At 47.2% G+C, this 22295-nt stretch overlaps 1 protein-coding gene across 1 annotated transcript; it reads right to left on the bottom strand.

Moving 5' to 3' along the window:
* Positions 1-7244: 7244 nt before the first annotated feature.
* On the bottom strand, positions 7245-21763 carry LOC114582313 (thialysine N-epsilon-acetyltransferase-like). The gene is made up of 6 exons (XM_028703247.2): positions 21530-21763; positions 17900-17954; positions 16504-16587; positions 14004-14105; positions 8802-8842; positions 7245-7570 (listed from the first exon to the last, which is right to left on the bottom strand). The coding sequence occupies exons 1-6, from the start codon at positions 21761-21763 to the stop codon at positions 7394-7396; spliced, it is 693 nt and encodes a 230-aa protein (XP_028559080.2). The 3' UTR covers positions 7245-7393.
* Positions 21764-22295: the final 532 nt, after the last annotated feature.

Raw genomic sequence — 22295 nt, 5'->3', positions numbered from 1 at the left:
GCAATCCGCATCCGAGCGGCCACAGACATCAAGGGAGTGGAAATAAAAGGCAGAACCTATAAATTAGGGCTCTTTGCAGATGACCTAATGGTCACAACACCAGACCCCATAAGCACAGCAACCTCCCTAATCAGAGAACTCAACACATTTGCAATGGTGTCGGGCCTACAGGTAAATTTTACAAAGTCAGAAGCTATGTGCTTCAACACCCCTCCTCACACCCAAAAAGAACTCACGAGGGTCACCAAAATAAAACTTTGCCACACCAAGTTCAGATACCTAGGGGTACAAATAACCAGAAACCTCAATAAATTGTACCTCCACAACTACAAGCCCCTGTGGCGACAAATTAACAAAGACCTAAAGAGATGGAATAACATGAATTTCACTCTCTCAGACAAAATAGCCATGATCAAAATGATCACACTCCCAAAACTAACCTACCTATTCCAAACCCTCCCAATCTGGATCCCCTCAACCCAACTTCGCAGTTGGCAGAGAAAACTACACTCTTTCATCTTCTCACATAAAAAACCAAGAATAAGCCCCAAATACCTACACCTCCCCACCTCAGAAGGAGGATGGGGAATCCCCAACATAGAAGCATATTACATTGCCAACCAAATACGCCATATAATCCCATATATACTAGAAGATGAGACAAAACAATGGGTACACCTAGAGAGGGACACAATTGAAAACACCTGCACCACAACATACCCACTCCTCCCAAACAAACTAAAGAAAATTCCCACAACACTTAACAGGTACACACAGACCATGCTCAAAGCATGGAAAACACAAATAGGCAAATTATCCCCAACCCCATCCCCACTAATCCCCCTGGCGTACCACCCATTATTCCACCATGCAGCACAAAACCTCCAAATAAAAACCTGGCGAGCCAAAGGCTTATATCGCCTAATAGACTTTTATAAAAATAACAAACCCCTGTCAACACAAGAAATACAAGACAAACTAGAAGACACCCAAACGCCCTGGTTAACACAACACCAACTACATGCCCTCTTAAACAACCCAACAGTAAAATCAGCAGCAACTAGGCCCCTGACAACCTTCGAAAACCTCCTCCTAACAACAAAGGGAAACGGTAAAGGGACAGTATCCGCAGTATACAAAATACTACTCCAAAATCCCGCAAATCCCCTAGACGCAATCAAAAAACAATGGGAGAATGACATAGGCTATGAGATTAACCCCACTCAATGGACCAGAATGTGGTCTAAACCCCCCTTTAAATCCATATCAACGAAAAGAAAAGAACTCACACTGAAACTCACCTACAGGTGGTACCTAACACCAAGGAAACTAGCGCTAATACACCCAGGAACCTCACCAAAATGCTGGAGAGGGTGCTCCTCCACAGGCACATACCTCCACATGTGGTGGGAGTGTCCCAAAATCCAACTATTCTGGACGACAACCATACAAGAAATATGTACAATAACTAAGCAAGTAATAGACATCACCCCAGAATTGGCCCTACTAAACATCTTCCAAGACAACAATGCCCATTTACACCACAAAGAACTCATAACCCACCTGCTCTCAGCAGCCAGAAATACCATAACCAGACACTGGAGAGACCTGTCAGGAGTAAGCATGGACCAATGGTACCAAACAGTATGGGAAACAGCCCTACTAGAAAAATTAACTAATAAACTGAAACTGACACGGGGACAAACAGAAGAAGACACCTTCACCCCGGTATGGCTCCCCTTTATCACACACACAGCCCAACAGGACAATGACAATAATCCACCAACAGCATACAAATCAATATGGCTAACCTGATCCAAAACACCCACCCACCTCACTCACACACGAAAACAAAGATCACCACAGCCAATCACAAGCAAACAATCACACCCTAGGCCAACCCCAACCTCTCTCACCACCAAAGGAACACAAGTGAACGACACAAATAACGCTGACACCAAACTCTACACACATTAAACATAATAGAAACACCGCCACCCGACCCCACCCCCATCCATCTTCCCTCTCTCCACCCCCCCCTTTTCTTCTCTATTTCTTTTTTCTTCTCCCCCTAACGCCTCAACAAATGAAATGGATTTGTAAAAATTTCAAAGGGAAAAAACAAACAAAAAACGAGGCACTACACTTCTGTAAAACAAGAAAATCCTTAATAAAATATTAAAAAAAAAAAAAAAAAAAAAGAAGGCTGATCGCTGAAGAATGGATGCTTTTGAATTCTGGTGCTGGAGGAGACTCTTGAGAGTCCCACGGACTGCAAGAAGATCAAACCTCTCCATTCTTAAGGAAATCAGCCCTGAGTGCTCACTGGAAGGACAGATCGTGAAGCTGAGGCTCCAGTACTTTGGCCACCTCATGAGAAGAGAAGACTCCCTGGAAAAGACCCTGATGTTGGGAAAGGTGGAGGGCGCAAGGAGAAGGGGACGACGGAGGACGAGATGGTGGGACAGTGTTCTCGAAGCTACAAACATGAGTCTGACCAAACTGCAGGAGGTAGTGGAAGACAGGAGTGCCTGGCGTGCTCTGGTCCAGGGGGTCACGAAGAGGCGGACACGACTAAACGACTCAACAACAACAAATCATGCAGGTTCCTGCCTCCGGGTGAATCGGGCCCCTCTTGCCAGCTGGCTATTTCCTCCTTCCCTGCACAGGCACCCAAGACACTTGGAAACCCGAGTCCCGAAGTTGTGTGAATCATGCGCCGTGAGCAAACAGACGCCTTCTGATTCAGCTGGCGCACTGTACACAAACTCTGGATTAGTTGAGCAAATATGCTCATCATCACAGAAGTGGGTGAATTTGGATTCAGGAAATGTCTGGCCCTGATTTTACTCACGTCGGCTGCGTGACAAGTCGCCAATCTTCCACTTTCAGAGCAACACAACAGGAGAATTTCCAATTCAGGCCCGTATTTTTTTGTGTGGCTGCGGAGAATTATTGCCGTCTGCTCACCCTAACCGACCGCCTGTGAGGGAGATTGAGCCCCTGGGAGTTATAGTTTGTTCAGGGCGCTGGGAATTGTAGGTCAGGTGGGGGGGGAGGCAATTCTCGGGGTTCTTTGGGGAGAAGTACTGTGCTTTAAGGGACGCAGGTGGTGCTGTGAGTTAAACCACAGAGCCTAGGAATTGCAGATCAGAAGGTCAGTGGTTTGAATCCCCGCAGCAACGGGGTGAGCTCCCGTTGCTCGGTCCCTGCTCCTGCCAACCTAGCAGTTCGAAAGCACGTCAAAGTGCAAGTAGATAAATAGGTACCGCTCCGGCGGGAAGGTAAACGGCATTTCCGTGCGCTGCTCTGGTTCACCAGAAGTGGCTTAGTCCTGCTGGCCACATGACCCGGAAGCTGTACGCTGGCTCCCTCGGCCAGTAAAGCGAGATGAACCCACAACCCCAGAGTCGTCCGCGACTGGACCTTACGGTCAGGGGTCCCTTTACCTTTACCTTACTGTGCTTTAAACAACCACAACTGTGCTTTAAATGTGCATTTGATCTGTTGTATATGTCTGCAGGTGGATATACCCATCGCATTCCCTTCAATCTCATTTTCTGCTCTTTGGAGCCATCGGATCGGGTCCCACCCTCTTGAGCAGGAAGAAACAAGCTTGCTCCATCTTCCATGGGACAACCCTTTAGATATTTATATTTATATATCATTTTAATGCATCACACACACAAAAGAAATATAGAAGTAAACAAATATCCATCACCTCCTAGAAACTAAAAAGGAAAAAAGAAAAGAAAAACAGCAACAACAATAATACATTAAATACCGTATTTTCCGCTCCATAAGATGCACTTTTTTCTTCCTAAAAAGTAAGGGGAAATGTCTGTGCATCTTATGGAGCGAATGTGTGGTCCCTGGAGCCGAATTGCCCAGGGGCAAAAAGCAGATCATGCTTTTGTTTGAAAGAGGGAAGGGGGTGTTGAAACAAAGCCGCTGATCCACAAGTGATCAGGAGGGAGATAAGGGAGGCTAGAGATAAAGGAGGCTGCCTGGGAGGGGGGAGGTAAAGACAGCAAACTTGCAAAGGGGGGAAACAGGAAGACTAAAGCAATAAGGAGAGAAATTAGAAGAAAAGGAGGAGCAAAAAACTGCTCCAGCTAAGGAAAAGACACTAAGGCAAACCAGAGGGAAGGGAGTGTTGAAAGGAAGCAGCTGATCGGTGGGATCGGGAGGGAGATAAGGGATGCTAGCGATAAAGGAGGCTGCCTGGGAGGGGGGAGGTAAAAGCCCATGGATCCTCAGGATTTTTGCATTGGGTCACCCCAAATTCACCATCCGATCACATAGCATGTCCATGGCTGCAGCCAGCACCAAAATAAATGTGCACCCACTGTTTCCTGGGGCCGCAATGGCGCAAAAACGTGGTTAAAAAGCACGGATCCACATGGATCATCAGGATTTTTGCATTGGGCTACCCCAAACTCACCGTCAAATCACACGTCGGTGGCCACAGCATGAACCACAAAAATCATACATCCACTGTTTCATTCAGACTATTTTTTCCCTTGTTTTCCTCCTCTAAAAACTAGGTGCGTCTTATGGTCAGGTGCGCCTTATGGAGCGAAAAATAAGGCAGTTCTCACAATACATTTAACATAAAAATGACTTTTTAAATATATACTGTACTGACTTCCCATCTAGCCACTTCTATTTCTCATCAGTTAAGTCTGATGGAAAACCTAGGATAGAATAAATACTATCAAAACCGAAACATGTTATAATAGGGCAGTGAATAACCCTTTAGATATTTTTCAAGGTGCCTATCGTATCTCATTTCTGAGTGGATCTACACACAGGGGAAAAGCCACTATAAATAAGTCAGAAATTAAACCATAATAATAATAATAATAATAACAACAATAATAATAATAATAATAATTTTTTAAAAAACGCTATGGAAAATCGCAAATAAATTTTCTTTGCTCCCCAGCGCCACCTGGTGCCGCATGTGTATAATGCAGCCAAAATGATGTGTGTGGGTTTTTTAAAACTAATGTAGCTGAGTCTCCTTTTCCCCAGGCTAAACATCCCTAACTCCATCCACTATTTTTCACAAGGCTTTTACGGCAAAGGGAGCTGGGTTCGAGTTAAAGATTAGGGAAGGGGAAAGAATGCCATCTCCATTTAGTTAAAGAATAAACTGCACCAGGAGCTTCTGAGAGTGACTTGGAGGGCAAAGTTTGCACGAGGGACTTTAGGAAACGGGTTCGAGAAATGGGAGGCAAAGTTGAAGCTACAATGGCTGAGGCTTAAGCCATCGAAATTTCCTCTTCCTGCCAAAATCCCAGACTTGGGAGGGCCTGATTCTGGCTACTCGGTGAAGAATCATAGGGTCCGTTCCAGTTCTACAATCCTATCATTCTCTGGCCTCAGAAGGTGGTGGGCCGTCCATCAATTTTTTAAAAACAGAGGTTGGACGGACGCCTGCCAGGGATTTTCCATGGAGGCGCAGATTGCAGCTATAGCAAAGGCGGCATTTTTTCGTCTCTGCCAAGCTAAGCAGTTGGCTCCTTACCTCTCTCGCCCTGATCCAGCCACTGTGATCCATGCGACGGTCACCTCCAGACTGGATTATTGTAACTCGCTCTACGTGGGGCTGCCCTTGAGACTGACCCAGAAACTCCAGCGGGTGCAGAATGCCGCAGCGAGACTCCTTATGGGGTCCTGGCTGCGAGATTACATTCACCCGGTGCTTTGCCAACTGCACTGGCTCCCGGTGGAGTACAGGGTCAGATTTAAGGTGCTGGTTTTAACCTTTAAAGCCCTATATGCCTAGGACCCTTGTACCTACGGGACCGCCTCTCCTGGTATGTCCCATGGAGAACCTTACTGTCTTCAAACAAAAACATCTTGGAGGTCCCAGGCCACAGGGAGGTTAGGCTGGCCTCAACCAGAGCCAGGGCCTTTTCGGCTGTGGCCCCGATCTGGTGGAATGCTCTGTCCCAAGAGACTAGGGCCCTGCGGGACTTGACATCTTTCTGCAGGGCCTGCAAGACAGAGCTGTTCCACCAGACCTTTGGCCAAGGCACAGTCTGACCCCCTCCTTCGGTAATCCTCACAGAACTCTAGCCCAATGGTTGCCATTAATGTGATTTGAACTGATTTTATAATGAATTGATTTTAGAATGTTGTATCATTTTACTGTTGTTAGCCGCTCCGAGCCCGGCTTCAGCTGGGGAGGGCGGGATATAGATTTAAAAAGTATTATTATTACAGTGGTGCCTCGCAAGACGAAATTAATTCGTTCCACGAGTTTTTTCGTCTTGCGAAGCACGGTTTCCCATAGGAATGCATTGAAAATCAATTAATGTGTTCCTATGGTAAAAAAAAGTCCAAACAAAGCCAAATTTGGTACAACAAGAGTTTATTAAGTGCACTTTAAAGTCACACATACTGTAAAGAGCATTTCAAAATTCAAACCCAGAATTTTTTTTAAAAAAACAGCAGAGTGGCCCAATGGTCACAGAAAATCATAAAAAATGCAGAAAAAAACCACACAAGCTTCCAGATTCTTGCAAACCCCTCCCCAACACCAAGTCCTTGAATTCCAAACACCCCAACCCAAAATCCAAAAACCCCCCAAAAAGTTTCAAAAGTTTAACTTACCAAATGGCTGCAAAAGAAGTTTTGGAAAAGCTTCAAAAATCACCAAAGTCTTTAAAAACCTCAAAAAAGGCTACTATGTACACTCACTGGAAGGACAGATCCTGAAGCTGAGGCTCCAAGACTTTGGCCACCTCATGAGAAGAGAAGACTCCCTGGAAAAGACCCTGATGTTGGGAAAGATGGGAGGACGCAAGGAGAAGGGGACAACAGAGGATGAGATGGTGGGACAGTGTTCTCGAAGGGACCAGCATGAGTTTGACCAAACTGCGGGAGGCAGTGGAGGACAGGAGGGCCTGGCGTGCTCTGGTCCAGGGGGCCACCAAGAGGCGGACACGACTAAATGACTAAACAACAACAAATTCCAATATGAGTAGTAAATTGTGTTGTTGTTGTTGTTTAGTCGTGTCCAACTCTTCGTAAATTGTGAATACCCCTAAACATTTTTTAAGAAAAAAGCACTGATATGTTGTTGTTGTTGTTGTTGTTGTTGTTGTTGTTGTTGTTGTTGTTGTTGTTGTTGTTGTTATATGCTGTGAGCCAGTCTGGGCACAAGCATGTGGGAAAGCGGTGTCCACATGGACAGGTGCCAACGGTGGAAGAGAAAGTCACTCTGCACATGCTCCGAAGACACCTCTCCTTTATTTATTTGTACACATATTTTTTTGACACATATATCATTTGTGTGGGGTCCTGGCTTTGTTAACGGGTTTTCCAGGGATCCTTCCCTTTCCTCCAGAGTCGCAAATCTCGCCCCAGGAGCTCCACCAGCCTAGAATTTGCTCCGAGACGCCATCCCTCGCAGGTCGTGGCTAAGAATGCGCAAGAGATCCCAGCCCTCCTTGGAAGTGAGGTCTTCGCCTCCGCGGCGAAAAAGGAACCCAAAATCATCCTCTTTCGAAGCGGAAACGTGCATTTGCAACTGGGTGCAGCCCTGGCTCCAAGCATCCTGCGGAAATAAGAGGAAGAAATTCAGCCTTGGGGAAATTTAGCGGCACTGGGAGTTCCTGAACATTGGCCTGGAGGAAAGGGTTTTTTTTTATAGCCAGGACTCCAAACCAGCCTCAGCCTTGCATCTAACTTGCAATGTTAATTGTGGATTACCCAGCCGGGTTTGTTTGTTTGAATTTATATACCACTGTGATAAGAATTTTAAAGTCTTAGATATAGAATAAATGTTCATAAGTGTACCAGCCAAGCACGTACATAGATCAGCACGGGAAGACCAACCGGAAACCATTTTTGATTCCCAAAATGACCAAAGGTTTTCTCTGCAAATTCAAAGGAAAATGGGAAAAGCCTCCCCATTGTCTTTTCCTTCACAAATCCTGTCTTAAGGGCACATTTAAGATATGAATAGGGTGTGAGCCTGTGACCTGGCCCAGGAACTAAGTATTTATTATTACAAAAGACTGGCCAGGCTCCCCAGGGTATCCAATCAAGTGACCATTAAACAGGTAACCTGCCAGACAGGAGGTAAACAAAGCACTCAGATTTCTGCTGTAGACCACCTTTTCTGTGATGTAGGTATGATGTTTCTGGGGGTGGTCTTGGACTCCAGGGAGGGAATTTAAAACGTCTATATAAGGGCGGACACACTTTTATTCTGGGTTCCTCCTCCCTCCTGTGTGTGGTGAGTGAGGACTCTGTTGCAACAGATCAATAAAGACCAGGCTTACTAGCTGCTTTGCTTCTCAATATTCTCTGGTTGGCTTCTGGTATTTTCTCCTACCAATAGGGAACCCACGTAAGGACTCTATATGGGCTCTTGTGTCCCCCATAAGGGAAAAAGGGCAGGTTTTTGTTTACAACAGAGTCCACTCTAGGCAACAGGAAATGTTGTACAGTGGTACCTCGGGTTACATATGCTTCAGGTTACAGACTCCGCTAACCCAGAAATAGTGCTTCAGGTTAAGAACTTTGCTTCAGGATAAGAACAGAAATCCTGCTCCAGCGGTGCGGCAGCAGCAGGAGGTGCCATTAGCTAAAGTGGTGCTTCAGGTTAAGAACAGACCTCCGGAACGAATTAAGTACTTAACCCGAGGTACCACTGTATTTGACTGCTTCAGAGATGATAACATCCCACACCCAGTTGGGAGCTCAGGGCTTTTTAAACTGGGAAGCTTGCTTGTCTGAACGAAGAAGACGAAGATGCACGCCTGACCCAGGGCTGGACTCACCTCGGCCATTTGCTTCATAAGCGCACCGCCAATTCCTCTCCCTGCAAGGAAAGAAAGCAGCTGCGTTGAGCATGCTATGATAGGAATATCAAGATAATCTGAGTGAGTGACCCAAAATTAAATACAATGGATGAGTCCCATTCTGAGGAGAGAGGGGTGATGTTCTAAAGGACATTCGCAAATATTTTATAAGGTTGTGGAGGGGTCAGTCTAGATAGGCAAACTCTGGCCCTCCAGAGGTTTGGGACTACAATTCCCATCATCCCTAGCTCACAGGACCAGTGGTCGGGGATGATGGGAATTGTAGTCCCAAACATTTATGTTTGGTGTGAGGTAATTGAAGCTTGAAGAAAAAGAAGGTACGTTTTATCATATGGGGTGGTCGTGTAAGGCAGGCATAGGCAAACTCCAGCCCTCCAGATTTTTGGGACTACAATTCCCATCATCCCTGACCACTGGTCCTGTGAGCTAGGGATGATGGGAATTGTAGTCCCAAACATTTGGAGGGCCGGAGTTTGCCTATGCCTGGTCTAGACTCTAGATGATACCCAGGGACCCCTTTCAAAGCTGGGGTCCTGTGGCTGTGAGGTTAGACTCTGGTAGAGTTGAAAGAGACCCTGACTCGCTGCAGGAACCACAGCTGGAAAAACCTGGACAGGTGACCATCCAACCTCTGTTGATAAAACCTCCAACAAAGGAGAGAGCCCACTGCCTTCTGAGGTGGGGTTGGAAGGGACTCCCAAGGCTCATCTAGTCTGACCCCCTCCAATGCAAGGATCACAGCTAAAGTATCCCGGACAGATGGCCATCCGACATCTGATTGAAAACCCCTGTAATAAACAAAAATCTGCCCTTCTTCCCTTATGGGGGACACAAGAGCCCTTATAGAGTCCTTTGCAGGTTCTCCATCGGTCAGAGAAAAGAACAGAGGCCAGCCAGAGAATATTGAGAAGCAAAGCAGCTAGTAAGCCTGATCTTTATCCATCTGTTGCGACAGGGTGCCGCCTTCACACGCAGGAGGATGGAGGAGGACCCTGAACAAAGGTGTGCCCGCCCTTATACAGTATAGACATTTTAAATTGCCCTCCCTGGAGTCCAAGACCACCCCCCACAAACATTATACCTACATCACAGAAAAGGCGGTCTACAACAGAAATCTGAGTGCGTTGTTTATCTCCTGTCTGGCAGGTTACCTGTTAATGCTCACTTGATTGGATACCCTGGGGAGCCTGGCCAGTCTTTTGTAATGATAAATACTTAGTTCCTGAGCCAAGTCACAGGCTCACCCTATTCATACACAGACACACCCTTAAGACAGGATTTGTGCACAAAAAGACAATGGGGAGGTTCCCCCACCCCCTCCCTCCTTGCAGAGAAAACATTTGGTCAGTTTGTGAGTCAAAACGGTTTCAGGGCGGTTTTCCCGTGCTGCTCCAGACATGTGGTCCACACATCTATGTATGCACTTGGTTGGTACATATATATATATATATATATATATATATATATATATATATATATATGCAGGTTTTGGTGTCCTCGGGTGTCTTCCCGTGTAAAAGTTGGGGTGTCTAGGCGACGTTTCGACGAGGTCTCACTCGTCATCTTCAGGCTGGTTCTTTCGGCTTCTTGTTACTGGAACAGAGCAGGATCTCAGTGTTTGAGTTCCTATAAATACTGTTGAGGAGGTGTGGTGTATAGCCTCCAATGTTCTGGGCAGAGAGGAAGTTCCCAGGCTAGTGTGCCTTTTCTTCTTTTGTTCCTTAATTACTTGAGGGATATCTTGAGTGATTTCTTGAGTGATATCCTGAGTACCACTTAGGTGGGTCATTAGGTGTGGATTAGTTGCTAAAGCCTTTGTGTCTTGACCTCTTGAACTTTGTGAAGAGTTTTTCTGAGAAGATGGCTGTACTGCACTTATTTGTGCTCTGGCTTGGCTTCGAGTATAGGGGCGAGCTGTGGTTTTGTGGCCTGTGCCAGCCAGATCTGTGTAGGGATTGCAGGGGGGTGCAGCATCCGGAGGTGCCACCATGGTTTGGCTACTGGATGGTGTCTGTAATTTATCTGTGGAGAGGGTCTGGGTTTGGGTCTGGTGTGGTTGATTGGTGATGGCGTTCTGTGTGCCTCTGGATCTGGTGTCAGTTTTTGTGGGGAGGGCTAATTTCCAGATGTCTGGCAAGCGGGATGTGTCGTCACGCTTGTTCATGTTGTGAGGGTGTTTCTCTATCTCGATGGCTTCCATGATTATTCTCTTGTGGTGATGTTCCATGTTAAAGAGCAATTTGGAATCTGCAAAATTAATTTCGTGTCCTGTTTCTTTCATGTGTTGGAAAAGAGAGGAAGTTTTTTCTTCTTTTTTGACGGCATTCTTGTGTTCTGCAATACGTGCATTTATTCGTCTGTTTGTTTGTCCAATGTACGTGGCTGGGCAGACTTTGCAGGGTATTTCATAGACCCCTTGGTTTTCCAACTGGATTTTATCCTTGGGGTTTCTGAGGATATTGGCTATTTTTTGGTTGGTGCAAAAGGCTGTTTTGATATTGTGTTTATGGAGGATTTTGCTAATTTTATCTGTAGTGCCCTTGATATAAGGAAGGAGGGCCATGCCATTGTTTTCTTCTGTGTCTTGGTTTTTGGGGGGTGTTTCTTTTTGGATTAGCTTCGTAACCCTGTTTTGCTGGTATCCATTGGCAATTAACACATTTGAGAGATTCTGTAACTCAGTTGTCAAGTGGTCTTTGTCAGCCAGGCGTTTGGTTCTGGAGATGAGAGTCTTGGCTACGGAGTTTATTTGTGCAGGGTGGTGGTGTGATTGTGCATGTAAGTAGCGGTTGGTGTGTGTTTTTTTCCGGTAGATAGTGTGTCCTAGGGAGCCATCAGGTTTTTTGTAGATTAGGACGTCAAGGAAGGGAAGTTGGTTGTTGGCTTCTATTTCCATAGTGAATTGTATTTTGGGGTGTAGGCTGTTGAGATGTGTGAAGAAGCTATCCAGTTTTTCCTTCCCGTGTGGCCAAATTACAAAGGTGTCGTCAACATATCTGAGCCAAAGTTTGGGTTTGTGTTCTGACTTGTCTAAAGCATTGGTTTCAAAGTGTTCCATGTACAGGTTTGCGATGACCGGTGAGAGGGGTGATCCCATAGGTGCTCCTTCTATCTGTTTGTATCTTTGTCCATTGTGGATGAAGTACGTGTTGGTTAGGCAGTGGTTGGTCAGGTCCAAGATGTATTCGGGGGGATTGTATTTGTTTTGAATGGCTGTCAAGGCTTCATTAATGGGCACTTGTGTGAAGAGAGATACAACATCGAAGCTCACAAGTAGGTCATTGGGATGTAGGTTTTGCTTCTTTATTGTTTCTATGAACTGGAAGGAGTTTGGAACGTGTGAAGAGATGGATTCTGCATCCTCACCTCAACTGAAACCAAAGTACTCTCCAAAGGTTTCAACTTTGCAGTCGCCCCGAGACGCATCCCCACGGAAAACATCATATGCGGAGTCGAAGCTAGCCTAACCAAAATCAACCCAGATGAAGCCAATAAAATCAGACTTGAAGTCACCAACATCCTCTGCTCCAGCAAACCACCCAGAAGCAATTTACACAAAGAAGAACAGAAAGCACTCACCAACCTGAGGAAAGACAACAACATAATCATTCTCCCAGCAGACAAAGGTAATGCCACTGTTGTGATGAACACATCGGACTACCAAGCAAAACTATCAAATCTACTCCAAGACCCTACCTATCAACCTATAAAAACAGATCCCACCACCTATCTGGAAAAAACCACCAAATCCAAAATAAAAGCCTCTCCTATCAGTGAAGAAATCCAGCTAAGAATCATCCCCAGAGAAAAATCATCCAGATGCCCCAAACTCTACGGCCTCCCCAAGATACACAAAGAAGGAACACCACTCAGACCAATAGTCAGCTCCATAGGCTCACCTCTACAAAATCTCGCTAAATTTCTCGCCAAGCAACTTCAGCCCTATGCAGAATCCATCTCTTCACACGTTCCAAACTCCTTCCAGTTCATAGAAACAATAAAGAACCAGCCTGAAGATGACGAGTGAGACCTCGTCGAAACGTCGCCTAGACACCCCAACTTTTACACGGGAAGACACCCGAGGACACCAAAACCTGCATTCCTGTACCCGTGAAAATCTACGAAAGCATATATATATATATATATATATATATATAGGTAAAGGTACCCCTGCCCGTACGGCCAGTCTTGCCAGACTCTAGGGTTCCGGGTCAGCGTGACATCGCTGCTCTGGCGAGCCAGAGCCGCACACGGAACGCCGTTTACCTTCCCGCTGGTAAGCGGTCCCTATTTATCTACTTGCACCCGGGGGTGCTTTCGAACTGCTAGGTTGGCAGGCGCTGGGACCGAGCGACGGGAGCGCACCCTGCTGCGGGGATTCGAACCGCCGACCTTTCAATCGGCAAGTCCTAGGCGCTGAGGCTTTTACCCACAGCGCCACCCGCGTCCCTGTGTGTGTGTGTGTGTGTGTGTGTGTGTGTGTGTGTATATATATATATATATATATATATATATATATATATATATATGACCTTAAATGTTTTATTTCACCAGCAACAAAGGAGATTCTGCAGCCTTCTCAACTAGTCCGTTCCACTGCTCTTACCATCAGAAAGTACTTTCTAAAGCGGAATCTCCTTTGTTGTCACTTGAAGCCATGGGTTCAAGTCCTACCCTCCGGAGGAGGAAACAAGTTTGCTCCATCTTCCACGGGACAGCCCTTCAGAGATCTGAAGACAACTATCTCCTCTCCGTCTCCTCTTTCCCAGACTAAACATCCCCAACTCCTTCATCTGTTCCTCATCAGGCTTGGTTTCCAGACCTTTGACCACCCTGGTTGCCCTCCTCTGGACACGTTCCAGTTGGTCAGTGTCCTTCTTAAATTGTGGTGCCCAGAACTGGACACAGGACTCCAGGTGGGGTCTGGCCAAGGCAGAATACAGCGAGACTATGACTTCCCTTAATCTGGACACAGACTTTTGCTGAAGCAGCCGAGAATCGCATTCGCCTTTTTAGCTGCTGCATCACAGTTCTGGCTGCCACTGAGCTTCTGCTCTGCAAAGTCCTTTTCAGAAGAAGTGTTCATATTTTGGAAGAGGAGACAGATTCCTTCGCGTGCCTCTGCCCCCCACCCCAAAAGACGCCCCTTCGCATCCATACCTCTGAATTCTGGCTTGACGTAGAGATTGTCGACATAGGCGTTCCTCCCTCGCAAGGTGTTATAGGTGTATGAAAACAGGGTGTACCCAGCAAGACTGCGACCTGGAAGGAGCAGAAACCCACATTGCAAACTGGGGAAGAAATGCGCAAGAGCACACCAAGCTCATTCTTGGCCATAATTCCTGGCAGCAAGCCCTCTCCAGGGATGGATGGCGGCTAACAGATTGATATCTTGCTTTATCACTACCCTAAGGAGTCTCAAAGGAGCTAACATTCTCCTTTCCCGTCCTCCCCCACAACAAACACTCTGTGAGGTGAGTGGGGCTGAGAGACTTCAGAGAAGTGTGACTGGCCCAAGGTCACCCAGCAGCTGCATGTGGAGGAGCGGGGAAGCGAACCCGGTTCACCAGATTACGAGACTACTAGACCACACTGCCTCTGATTGAGGTTGAATCCTGACAAGACAGAAGTACTGTTTTTGGGGGACACGAAGCGGGCGGAGGACTCCCTCGTCCTGAATGGGGCAACTGTGCCCCTGAAGGACTAGGTGCGCAGCCTGGGAGTCATTTTTGACTCACCGCTGTCCATGGAGGCGCAGGTCAGTTCTGTGTCCAGGGCAGCTGTCTACCAGCTCCACCTGGTACGCAGGATGAGACCCTCCCTGCCCGCACACTATCTCGCCAGAGTAGTGCATGCTCTGGTTATCTCCCGCTTGGACTACTGCAATGTGCTCTACGTGGGGCTACCTTTGAAGGTGACCCCGAAACTACAGGTGATCCAGAATGCGGCAGCCAGACTGATGACTGGGAGACCAGATAACACCGGTCCTGAAAGACCTACCTTGGCTCCCAGTATGTTTCTGAGCACAATTCAAAGTGTTGGTGCTGATCTTGAAAGCCCTAAACGGCCTCAAAGGCCCAGTAGACCTGAAGGAGCGTCTCCACCCCCATCGTTCAGCCCAGACACCGAGGTCCAGCTCCGAGGGCCTTCTGGCAGTTCCCTCCCGGCGAGAAGCCAAGTTACAGGGTACCAGACAGAGGGCCTTCTCAGTGGCGGCGCCCGCCCTGTGGAACGCCCTCCCAGCAGATGTCAAAGAGAAAAACAACTACCTGACTTTTAGAAGACATCTGAAGGCAGCCCTGTTTAGGGAAGCTATCTATGTTTGATGTATTACGGTATTTTAATATTTTGTTGGAAGCCGCCCAGAGTGGCTGGGGAAACCCAGCCAGATGGGCAGGGTATAAATAATTTTATTATTATTATTATTATTATTATTATTATTATTATTATTATTATTATTTCAGACCCTAAGAACGTAAGAATCAGGCTAACTGGAGACCCATCTGATCCAGCCTCCTGTTCCCACAGTGGCCGACCAGATGCCCCAATGGGAAACTGGTGAGCAGGATTTGAACACAAGAGCCACTCCCCTTCTTGCAGTTTCCAGCAACTGGCATTCAGGAGCATCGCTGCCTCCGACAGCGGAGGGAGAACAAAGAGACACCTTGGCTAGTAGCCACCGATAGCCGTCTCCTCCTCCTTGAATTTGTCTCCTCCTCTTTTCCTGTGGCAAGGAGTTCCACAGTTTAACCACGCGCCACACAAAGAAGAGTTTTCTTTTGCCTGGCCTGAATCTAGCTCCATTGGATACCCAACAGTCCTACCGATACAAGAACTATATAATAATAATAATAATAATAATAATAATAATAATAATAATACATTTTATTTATACCCCACCCTCCCCAGCCAGAGCTGGGCTCAGGGAGGCTAACACCAGTAAAATTACAGTAAAAACATAATGGAGGGGGGAACCAATTTAAAATACAGGTTAAAATGCAATTTAAAATGCAGCCTCATTTTAAAAGTCAAAACCATAAGGGGAGGGAAACATAAGGGTCCAAACCAAAGGCCAGGCGGAACAGCTCCGTCTTGCAGGCCCTGCAGAAAGATGTCAAGTCCCACAGGGCCCTAGTCTCTTGGGACAGAACGTTCCACCAAGTCGGGGCCAGTACTGAAAAGGCCCTGCCCCTAGTTGAGACCAATCTAACCTCCTTGAGGCTCAGGACCTCCAAGGTGTTGTCATTTGTGGACCTTAAGGTCCTCCATGGGGCGTACCAGGAGAGGCGGTCCCGTAGGTACGAGGGTCCTAGGCCACATAGGGCTTTAAAGGTCAAAACCAGCACCTTAAACCTGACCCCGTACTCCATTGGGAGCCAGTGTAGTTGGTAAAGCACTGGATGAATGTGATCCTGCGGCAAGGACCATGTAAGGAGTCTTGCTGCTGCATTCTGCACCCGCTGGAGTTTCTGGGTCAGCTTCAAGGGCAGCCCCACGTACAGCAATATTTAGCATGGATTGGACCAACGTGCGTGTACAGAAAAGCAACATGAGAAGTAACAAGCAAGCCTCGTTGCTCTTCTTTTGACTCTGTTTTGAGCCAAAGTTTCCTCCAGTAGCATCTTGAAAGTTTCTCCCTCCCCGCTCTGTTCAAAATTACCGTCTTTGCATTTTTCCTCTGCTGGGATTTCAGCCACAAAGCACTTGTATCTGGGGCGCTCCCCGAAGCCAGCCTTCTTCAGCTCTGTGGAGGAAATGGAGAAAGGAAGAATCGTGGCGGTGTAGTGTTGGAATGGGACCCAAGGGTCATCTAGTCCAACCCCCCCGAAATGCAGGAATCACAGCTCAGGGGACAGAGGGGGAAGGAAACCCTCCGCCCCCACTTAAGCTGGCGGCGGACAAGGGGGTGGGGATCTGAGCGGGTGGAGGTTGTTGCCAACTTTTTAGCCAGCCTCTGCTCCTCTGCCTTTAATATCAGATAGAGCCTGCTTGTCTTAGGAAGCTCCACCAGTTCTATGAGGCCAACTGCAGTTCGCTGAACCTGGGCGAGCTAGAAAAGGAAGGAACTTTCTATCACATGTGGTGGGAATGTAAAAAAGTGAAAAAACTTCTGGGAAATGATATATAATGAGATGAAAAAGATGTTGAAATATACATTTATTAAGAAACCAGAAGCATTTTTACTTGGCACTGTAGGAGATGATATTAATAGACAGGATTGTAAGTTGTTTTTATATGCAATGATGGCCGCAAGAATATTATTGGCACAAAAACGGAAGCAAGAAGAATTACCGAGGAAAGAAGAATGGCGGATGAAATTGGTGGACTATGCAGAATTAGATAAATTATGGTAACAGGAGGGATTTGAAACCTGCAGGACCAGAGATTCTTAGAAGATTGGAGTAAATATATGAATGATTCGAAAAGCAATTGTAATGAACAGATTATGCTAGTAGGACTGCAAGAAGTTCTGTAAGGAGGACTATTTGAAATATAGTGGTACCTCGGGTTAAGTACTTAATTCGTTCTGGAGGTCCGTTCTTAACCTGAAACTGTTCTTAACCTGAAGCACCACTTTAGTTAATGGGGCCTCCCGCTGCCGCCGTGCCGCCGGAGCATTATTTCTGTTCTAATCCTGAAGCAAAGTTCTTAACCCGAGGTAATATTTCTGGGTTAGCGGAGTCTGTAACCTGAAGCGTATGTAACCCGAGGTACCACTGTATTGCAAGAAAGACCATGAGGAGAATGATTCGTTTAGGACAATTAAGAGTAATAGAGAAATTAAGAAATGCAGAACAAGTGAAGGGAACGCAGAATGGAAAATCATTAGAGGTTGTTGACAGAAGTCTAAAATATTGTATAAGGTAAGAAGTTATGTTAAAAGATTGTTGGAAATGATATGTTAAAAAAACTAATTAAAAAAAGAACCTGGGTTGTGAGGGCAGGGGGGACCCCAAGGTGCAGGCTTGCGGAAGATGGAGGAAGCCCCAAAAGTTGGGCGCTTGCCCCCCACCAGAACCCACAAAAAGATCATGCCATTCAGACCCCTTCTTTACCTTCCACACTGGTTCTGACTGAGCCCAAGGATACGTTGTGAAGGACGGCAATCTCCTGCAAAAATGGAAACAGGTTTGTGCTTGAAGGGCGAGCCCCAATATTCTTGGCCTCTTCCCCACAGCGGTGCCAGGACACCTGGGTCCCTGGGGCCATCTGAGGTGCTCTGGGGGTCTCAGTAAAGGTAAAGGGACCCCTGACCATTAGGTCCAGTCGCAGACGACTCTGGGGTTGCGGCGCTCATCTCGCTTTACTGGCTGAGGGAGCTGGTGTACAGCTTCCGGGTCATGTGGCCAGCAGGACTAAGCCGCTTCTGGCGAACCAGAGCAGCGCACGGAAACACCGTTTACCTTCCTGCCAGAGCGGTACCTATTTATCTACTTGCACTTTGACATGCTTTCGAACTGCTAGGTTGGCAGGAGCAGGGACCGAGGAACGGGAGCTCACCCTGTCGTGGGGATTCGAACCGCCGACCTTCTGATCGGCAAGTCCTAGGCTCTGTGGTTTAATCCACAGCGCCACCCGCGTCCCTTGCAAATGCCTTTAGATACCTCTCAAAAACTTAAAGGTAAAGGGACCCCTGACCGTTAAGTCCAGTCCCAGACGACTCTGGGGTTGCGGCGCTCATCTCGCTTTACTGGCCGAGGGAGCCGGCATACAGCTTCTGGGTCATGTGGCCAGCAGGACTAAGCCGCTTCTGGCGAACCAGAGCAGCGCATGGAAACGCCGTTTACCTTCCCGCCGGAGCGGTACCTATTTATCTACTTGCACTTTGACGTGCTTTCAAACTGCTAGGTTGGCAGGAACAGGGACCAAGCAGGGACCTAGGTTGGCAGGAGCAGGGACCGTCGCGGGGATTCAAACCACCGACCTTCTGATCGGCAAGCCCTAGGCTCTGTGGTTTAACCCACAGCACCACCCGCGTCCCAGTACGGAGTGTCAAAGGGAAACCAGCTTTTCCTGCACGCTGGCCCTTTACACTGGTGTTTGAAGCTGTGGGCACATGATGTTACCCGCAATCCGAATAAGGGAAGCCACCTTGCGGCTAAGCTGAGGTGTGTACATTTGGGAAAGTCACTGAGTGTGCTAACAGATTGAGGTTGAATCCTGACAAGACAGAAGTACTGTTTTGGGGGACGGGAGGCGGGTGGGTGTGGAGGACTCCCTGGTCCTGAATGGGGCAACTGTGCCCCTGAAGAACCAATTGCGCAGCCTGGGAGTCATTTTGGACTCACCGCTGTCCATGGAGGCACAGGTCAGTTCTGTGTCCAGGGTAGCTGTCTCCCAGCTCCATCTGGTACGCAGGATGAGACCTTCCCTGCCTGTAGACTGTCTGGCCAGAGTGGTGCATGCTCTGGTTATCTCCCGCTTGGACTACTGCAATGCGCTCTGTGAGGGGCTACCTTTGAAGGTGACCCGGAAACTACAACTAATGCAGAATGCGGCAGCTAGACTGGGGACTGGGAGTGGCCGCCGGGACCACATAACACAGAGATCTGCATTGGCTCTCAGTACGTTTCCGAGCACAATTCAAAGTGTTGGTGTTGACCTTGAAAGCCCTAAACGGCCTCAAAGGCCCAGTAGACCTGAAGGAGCGTCTCCACCTCCATCATTCTGCCCAGACACTGAGGTCCAGCTCCGAGGGCCTTCTGGCGGTTCCCTCCCTGCGAGAAGCCAAGTTACAGGGAACCAGGCAGAGACTTCTTGGTGGTGGCGCCTGCCCTGTGGAACTCCCTCCCACCAGATGTCAAGGAAATATATAACTACCAGACTTTTAGAAGGCATCTGAAGGCAGCCCTGTTTAGGGAAGCTTTTAATGTTTAATAGGTTATTGTATTTTAGTGTTCTGTTGGAAGCCGCCCAGAATGGCTGGGGAAACCCAGCCAGATGGACAGGGTATGAATAATAAATGATGATGATGATGATGATGACGATGACGTCTTCGTGAATTGGAGTTCAGGGAGGGAGGACAGGGGAACTAAACAGGTAGCGCATATCAGGTGAAGACTTCCTCCGTCCCTTCTCTGGTGTGGACTTGAAGCACGGACAGGAATCTGGAAATGACCTCGCTGAATTTTAAGCGGCTCATGTAGCCTGGGAACATCATGGAACCAAACAGACCCCCCCCCCCAGGAATCCCATCGTTTGTTAAGGATGAAGAGAGTAATTAGCAATATGAGCACACTGCCTTCTCCTCACAGGGATACAATTTCCAGAGGGATTTAACAATCCATCCATCCATCCATCCATCCATCCATCCAAGGGATGAATAGCTCGATGGTTGCCATTAATTTGATTTTGAATTGATTTTAGAATGCTGTGTTACTTTTATTGTTGTTAGCCGCCCTGAGCCCGGCTTCGGCTGAGGAGGGCGGGATATAAATAAATTATTATTATTATTATTATTATTATTAATCCTTAACAACTTGGGACCAGTTTACCTGCAAAATCACCTTACCCCACATTCTTCCACTTGACTGCTTCAAGAATCAAAACTGACAGGTGCCGCATAATACCCACTGCACATCTGCGAGAACTCGATATTTTAGTGTGGCAGCACTTTGGAACTCCCCGCCACTTGATAAGAGACAGGAGTCTGCATTGTACTCTTTCCGGCACCTGCTAAAACTCTTTCGGCAAACCTACCCAGATGTTTAGAAAGCTGGCGAGAGTTTTAATCTGTTTTTACTGTTTCTCGAAAGTCTTAAATTATTGCTGTCAGTGATTCTTATCGATGATTTTATCTTTTTGGAAAACAGATTTGAGGGTTGTTTTTTTAAGAACGGAGCAGCATATAGATTTTGCGAAATCAACTCATTCGCCCCTCTTCTCTGGGGACTCCTTCTGTGAGGGAAAACAGGGCTAGCTCAGTCGGTTAGAGCACAAGACTTCATCTCAGGGTCACGGATTCGAGTCTCGCGTTGGGCAAGGATGGTTGATTATGTGGAACTAGCAAAACCGACCTGCAGAATCCGAAATCAGGAGGAAGCAAAATTCCAAAAAGATTGGAGCAAATTTATGGAGTACCTAAATAATAACTGTAGAAATCTGAAGACTCTGGCAGGACTGAAATAAATCTTACAATGTAGATAGGATTAGATACAAGAAACTGTGGGAAAGTAACTGACATAAGAAAACCTGTTGAAGGGTGGGAAGGAAGTCAGTGTTCAGCAGAGTGCGGGGAAAGAATGAGGGTAAATGATTGCTGAATTTTACTGTATTTTGTTTGTTTGTGTTAAACGAAACACCAATAAAAAGCATTAAGAAAAAATAAACTTCAGCATTAAGGAAAAATAAACTTCAGGTCTGTTTAAATTGGCGCAACATCACTCCAAAATTAAAGGTGCAAATGCAAACCTGCTATATTGGGGGCCTGATCCACAGAAATTCTCCCATGCGAGGGCCGCTGGAATTAAATCAGAGAGGGCTTTTGCACACACACCCCTGCTAATATCAGCGGAAAGTAGAACTTTTTTGTGCCTTGAGCAAAATCCTGTGAATCCAGACTCACTCTCTCTCTCTCTGCCACACTGACTAACGGCTCAATCCTGTCTCGATCCACCTGGGGCAGGTGGGCACCCAGGACCACTGGGCTCGGACCCCAGGATCTCCCCCACCGCCACGGCCCTCACCTCAATAAACCGCATGATATCCTTCAGGTCCTTAGGCGTGCAGCGACGGATGGCAAAACTCATGGCTCCGGACAGAAACCTCCAAGGTCTCAACAAGGTCGATTTGCTGTCTCTTTCGGTCCTTAAAGGAGAGTCACGAGGGCAGCCGGGTTGCAAAAGAGGAGGGTAAGGAAGGCCCAGTCCTACCACTGCAAGCAGGATCCGACCGCAAGGGCAACTCTCCGCTCCTGGCATTCAGAAGCAATGCTGCCTTATAAAGCCATCTGCATTTGGATGGATCCCTGGTCCTGAATAATAATAATGATAATAAAATTTATTTACACCCCGCCCTCTCCAGCCAGAGCTGGGCTCGGGGCGGCTAACACCAATAAAATCACAGTAAAAACATAATAGGGGAAAAAGAGGAGGGGGGGGGAGAGAGAAAGGAAAAAATAAAAAATAAAATACAGGTCAAAATGCAACTTAAAATGCAGCCTCATTTTAAAGTAGCTGATAAATCAAGACCATAAGGGGAGGGAAACATAAGGGTCAGACTGAGTCCAAGCCAAAGGCCAGGCAGAACAGCTCCGTCTTGCAGGCCCCGCGGAAAGATGTCAAGTCCCGCAGGGCATGGTCTCTTGGGACAGAGCGTTCCACCAAGTCGGGGCCAGTGCTGAAAAGGCCCTGGCCCTAGTTGAGACCAATCTAACCTCCTTGAGGCTCGGGACCTCCAAAGTGTTGTAATTTGTGGACCTTAAGGTCCTCCGTGTGGCGTACCAGAGAGGCG

Source organism: Podarcis muralis, chromosome 13 (assembly GCF_964188315.1).
Source record: "Podarcis muralis chromosome 13, rPodMur119.hap1.1, whole genome shotgun sequence".
Taxonomy (NCBI): domain Eukaryota; kingdom Metazoa; phylum Chordata; class Lepidosauria; order Squamata; family Lacertidae; genus Podarcis; species Podarcis muralis.
The sequence above is the reverse complement of the archived record's forward strand: the minus strand, read 5'-3'. Positions and strand labels throughout refer to the sequence as shown.

What these genes read in the sequence shown, in the direction of transcription:
- LOC114582313 (XM_028703247.2), bottom strand. Translation starts at nt 21,763, where the DNA reads ATGCCAGGAGCGGAGAGTTGCCCTTGCGGTCGGATCCTGCTTGCAGTG. An exon ending in ATATCATGCGGTTTATTGAG is followed by an intron (nt 17,955 to 21,529) that starts GTGAGGGCCGTG and finishes CCATTTTTGCAG; the next exon opens with GAGATTGCCGTCCTTCACAA. An exon ending in CGTCAAGCCAGAATTCAGAG is followed by an intron (nt 8,843 to 14,003) that starts GTATGGATGCGA and finishes CTTTCCTTGCAG; the next exon opens with GGAGAGGAATTGGCGGTGCG.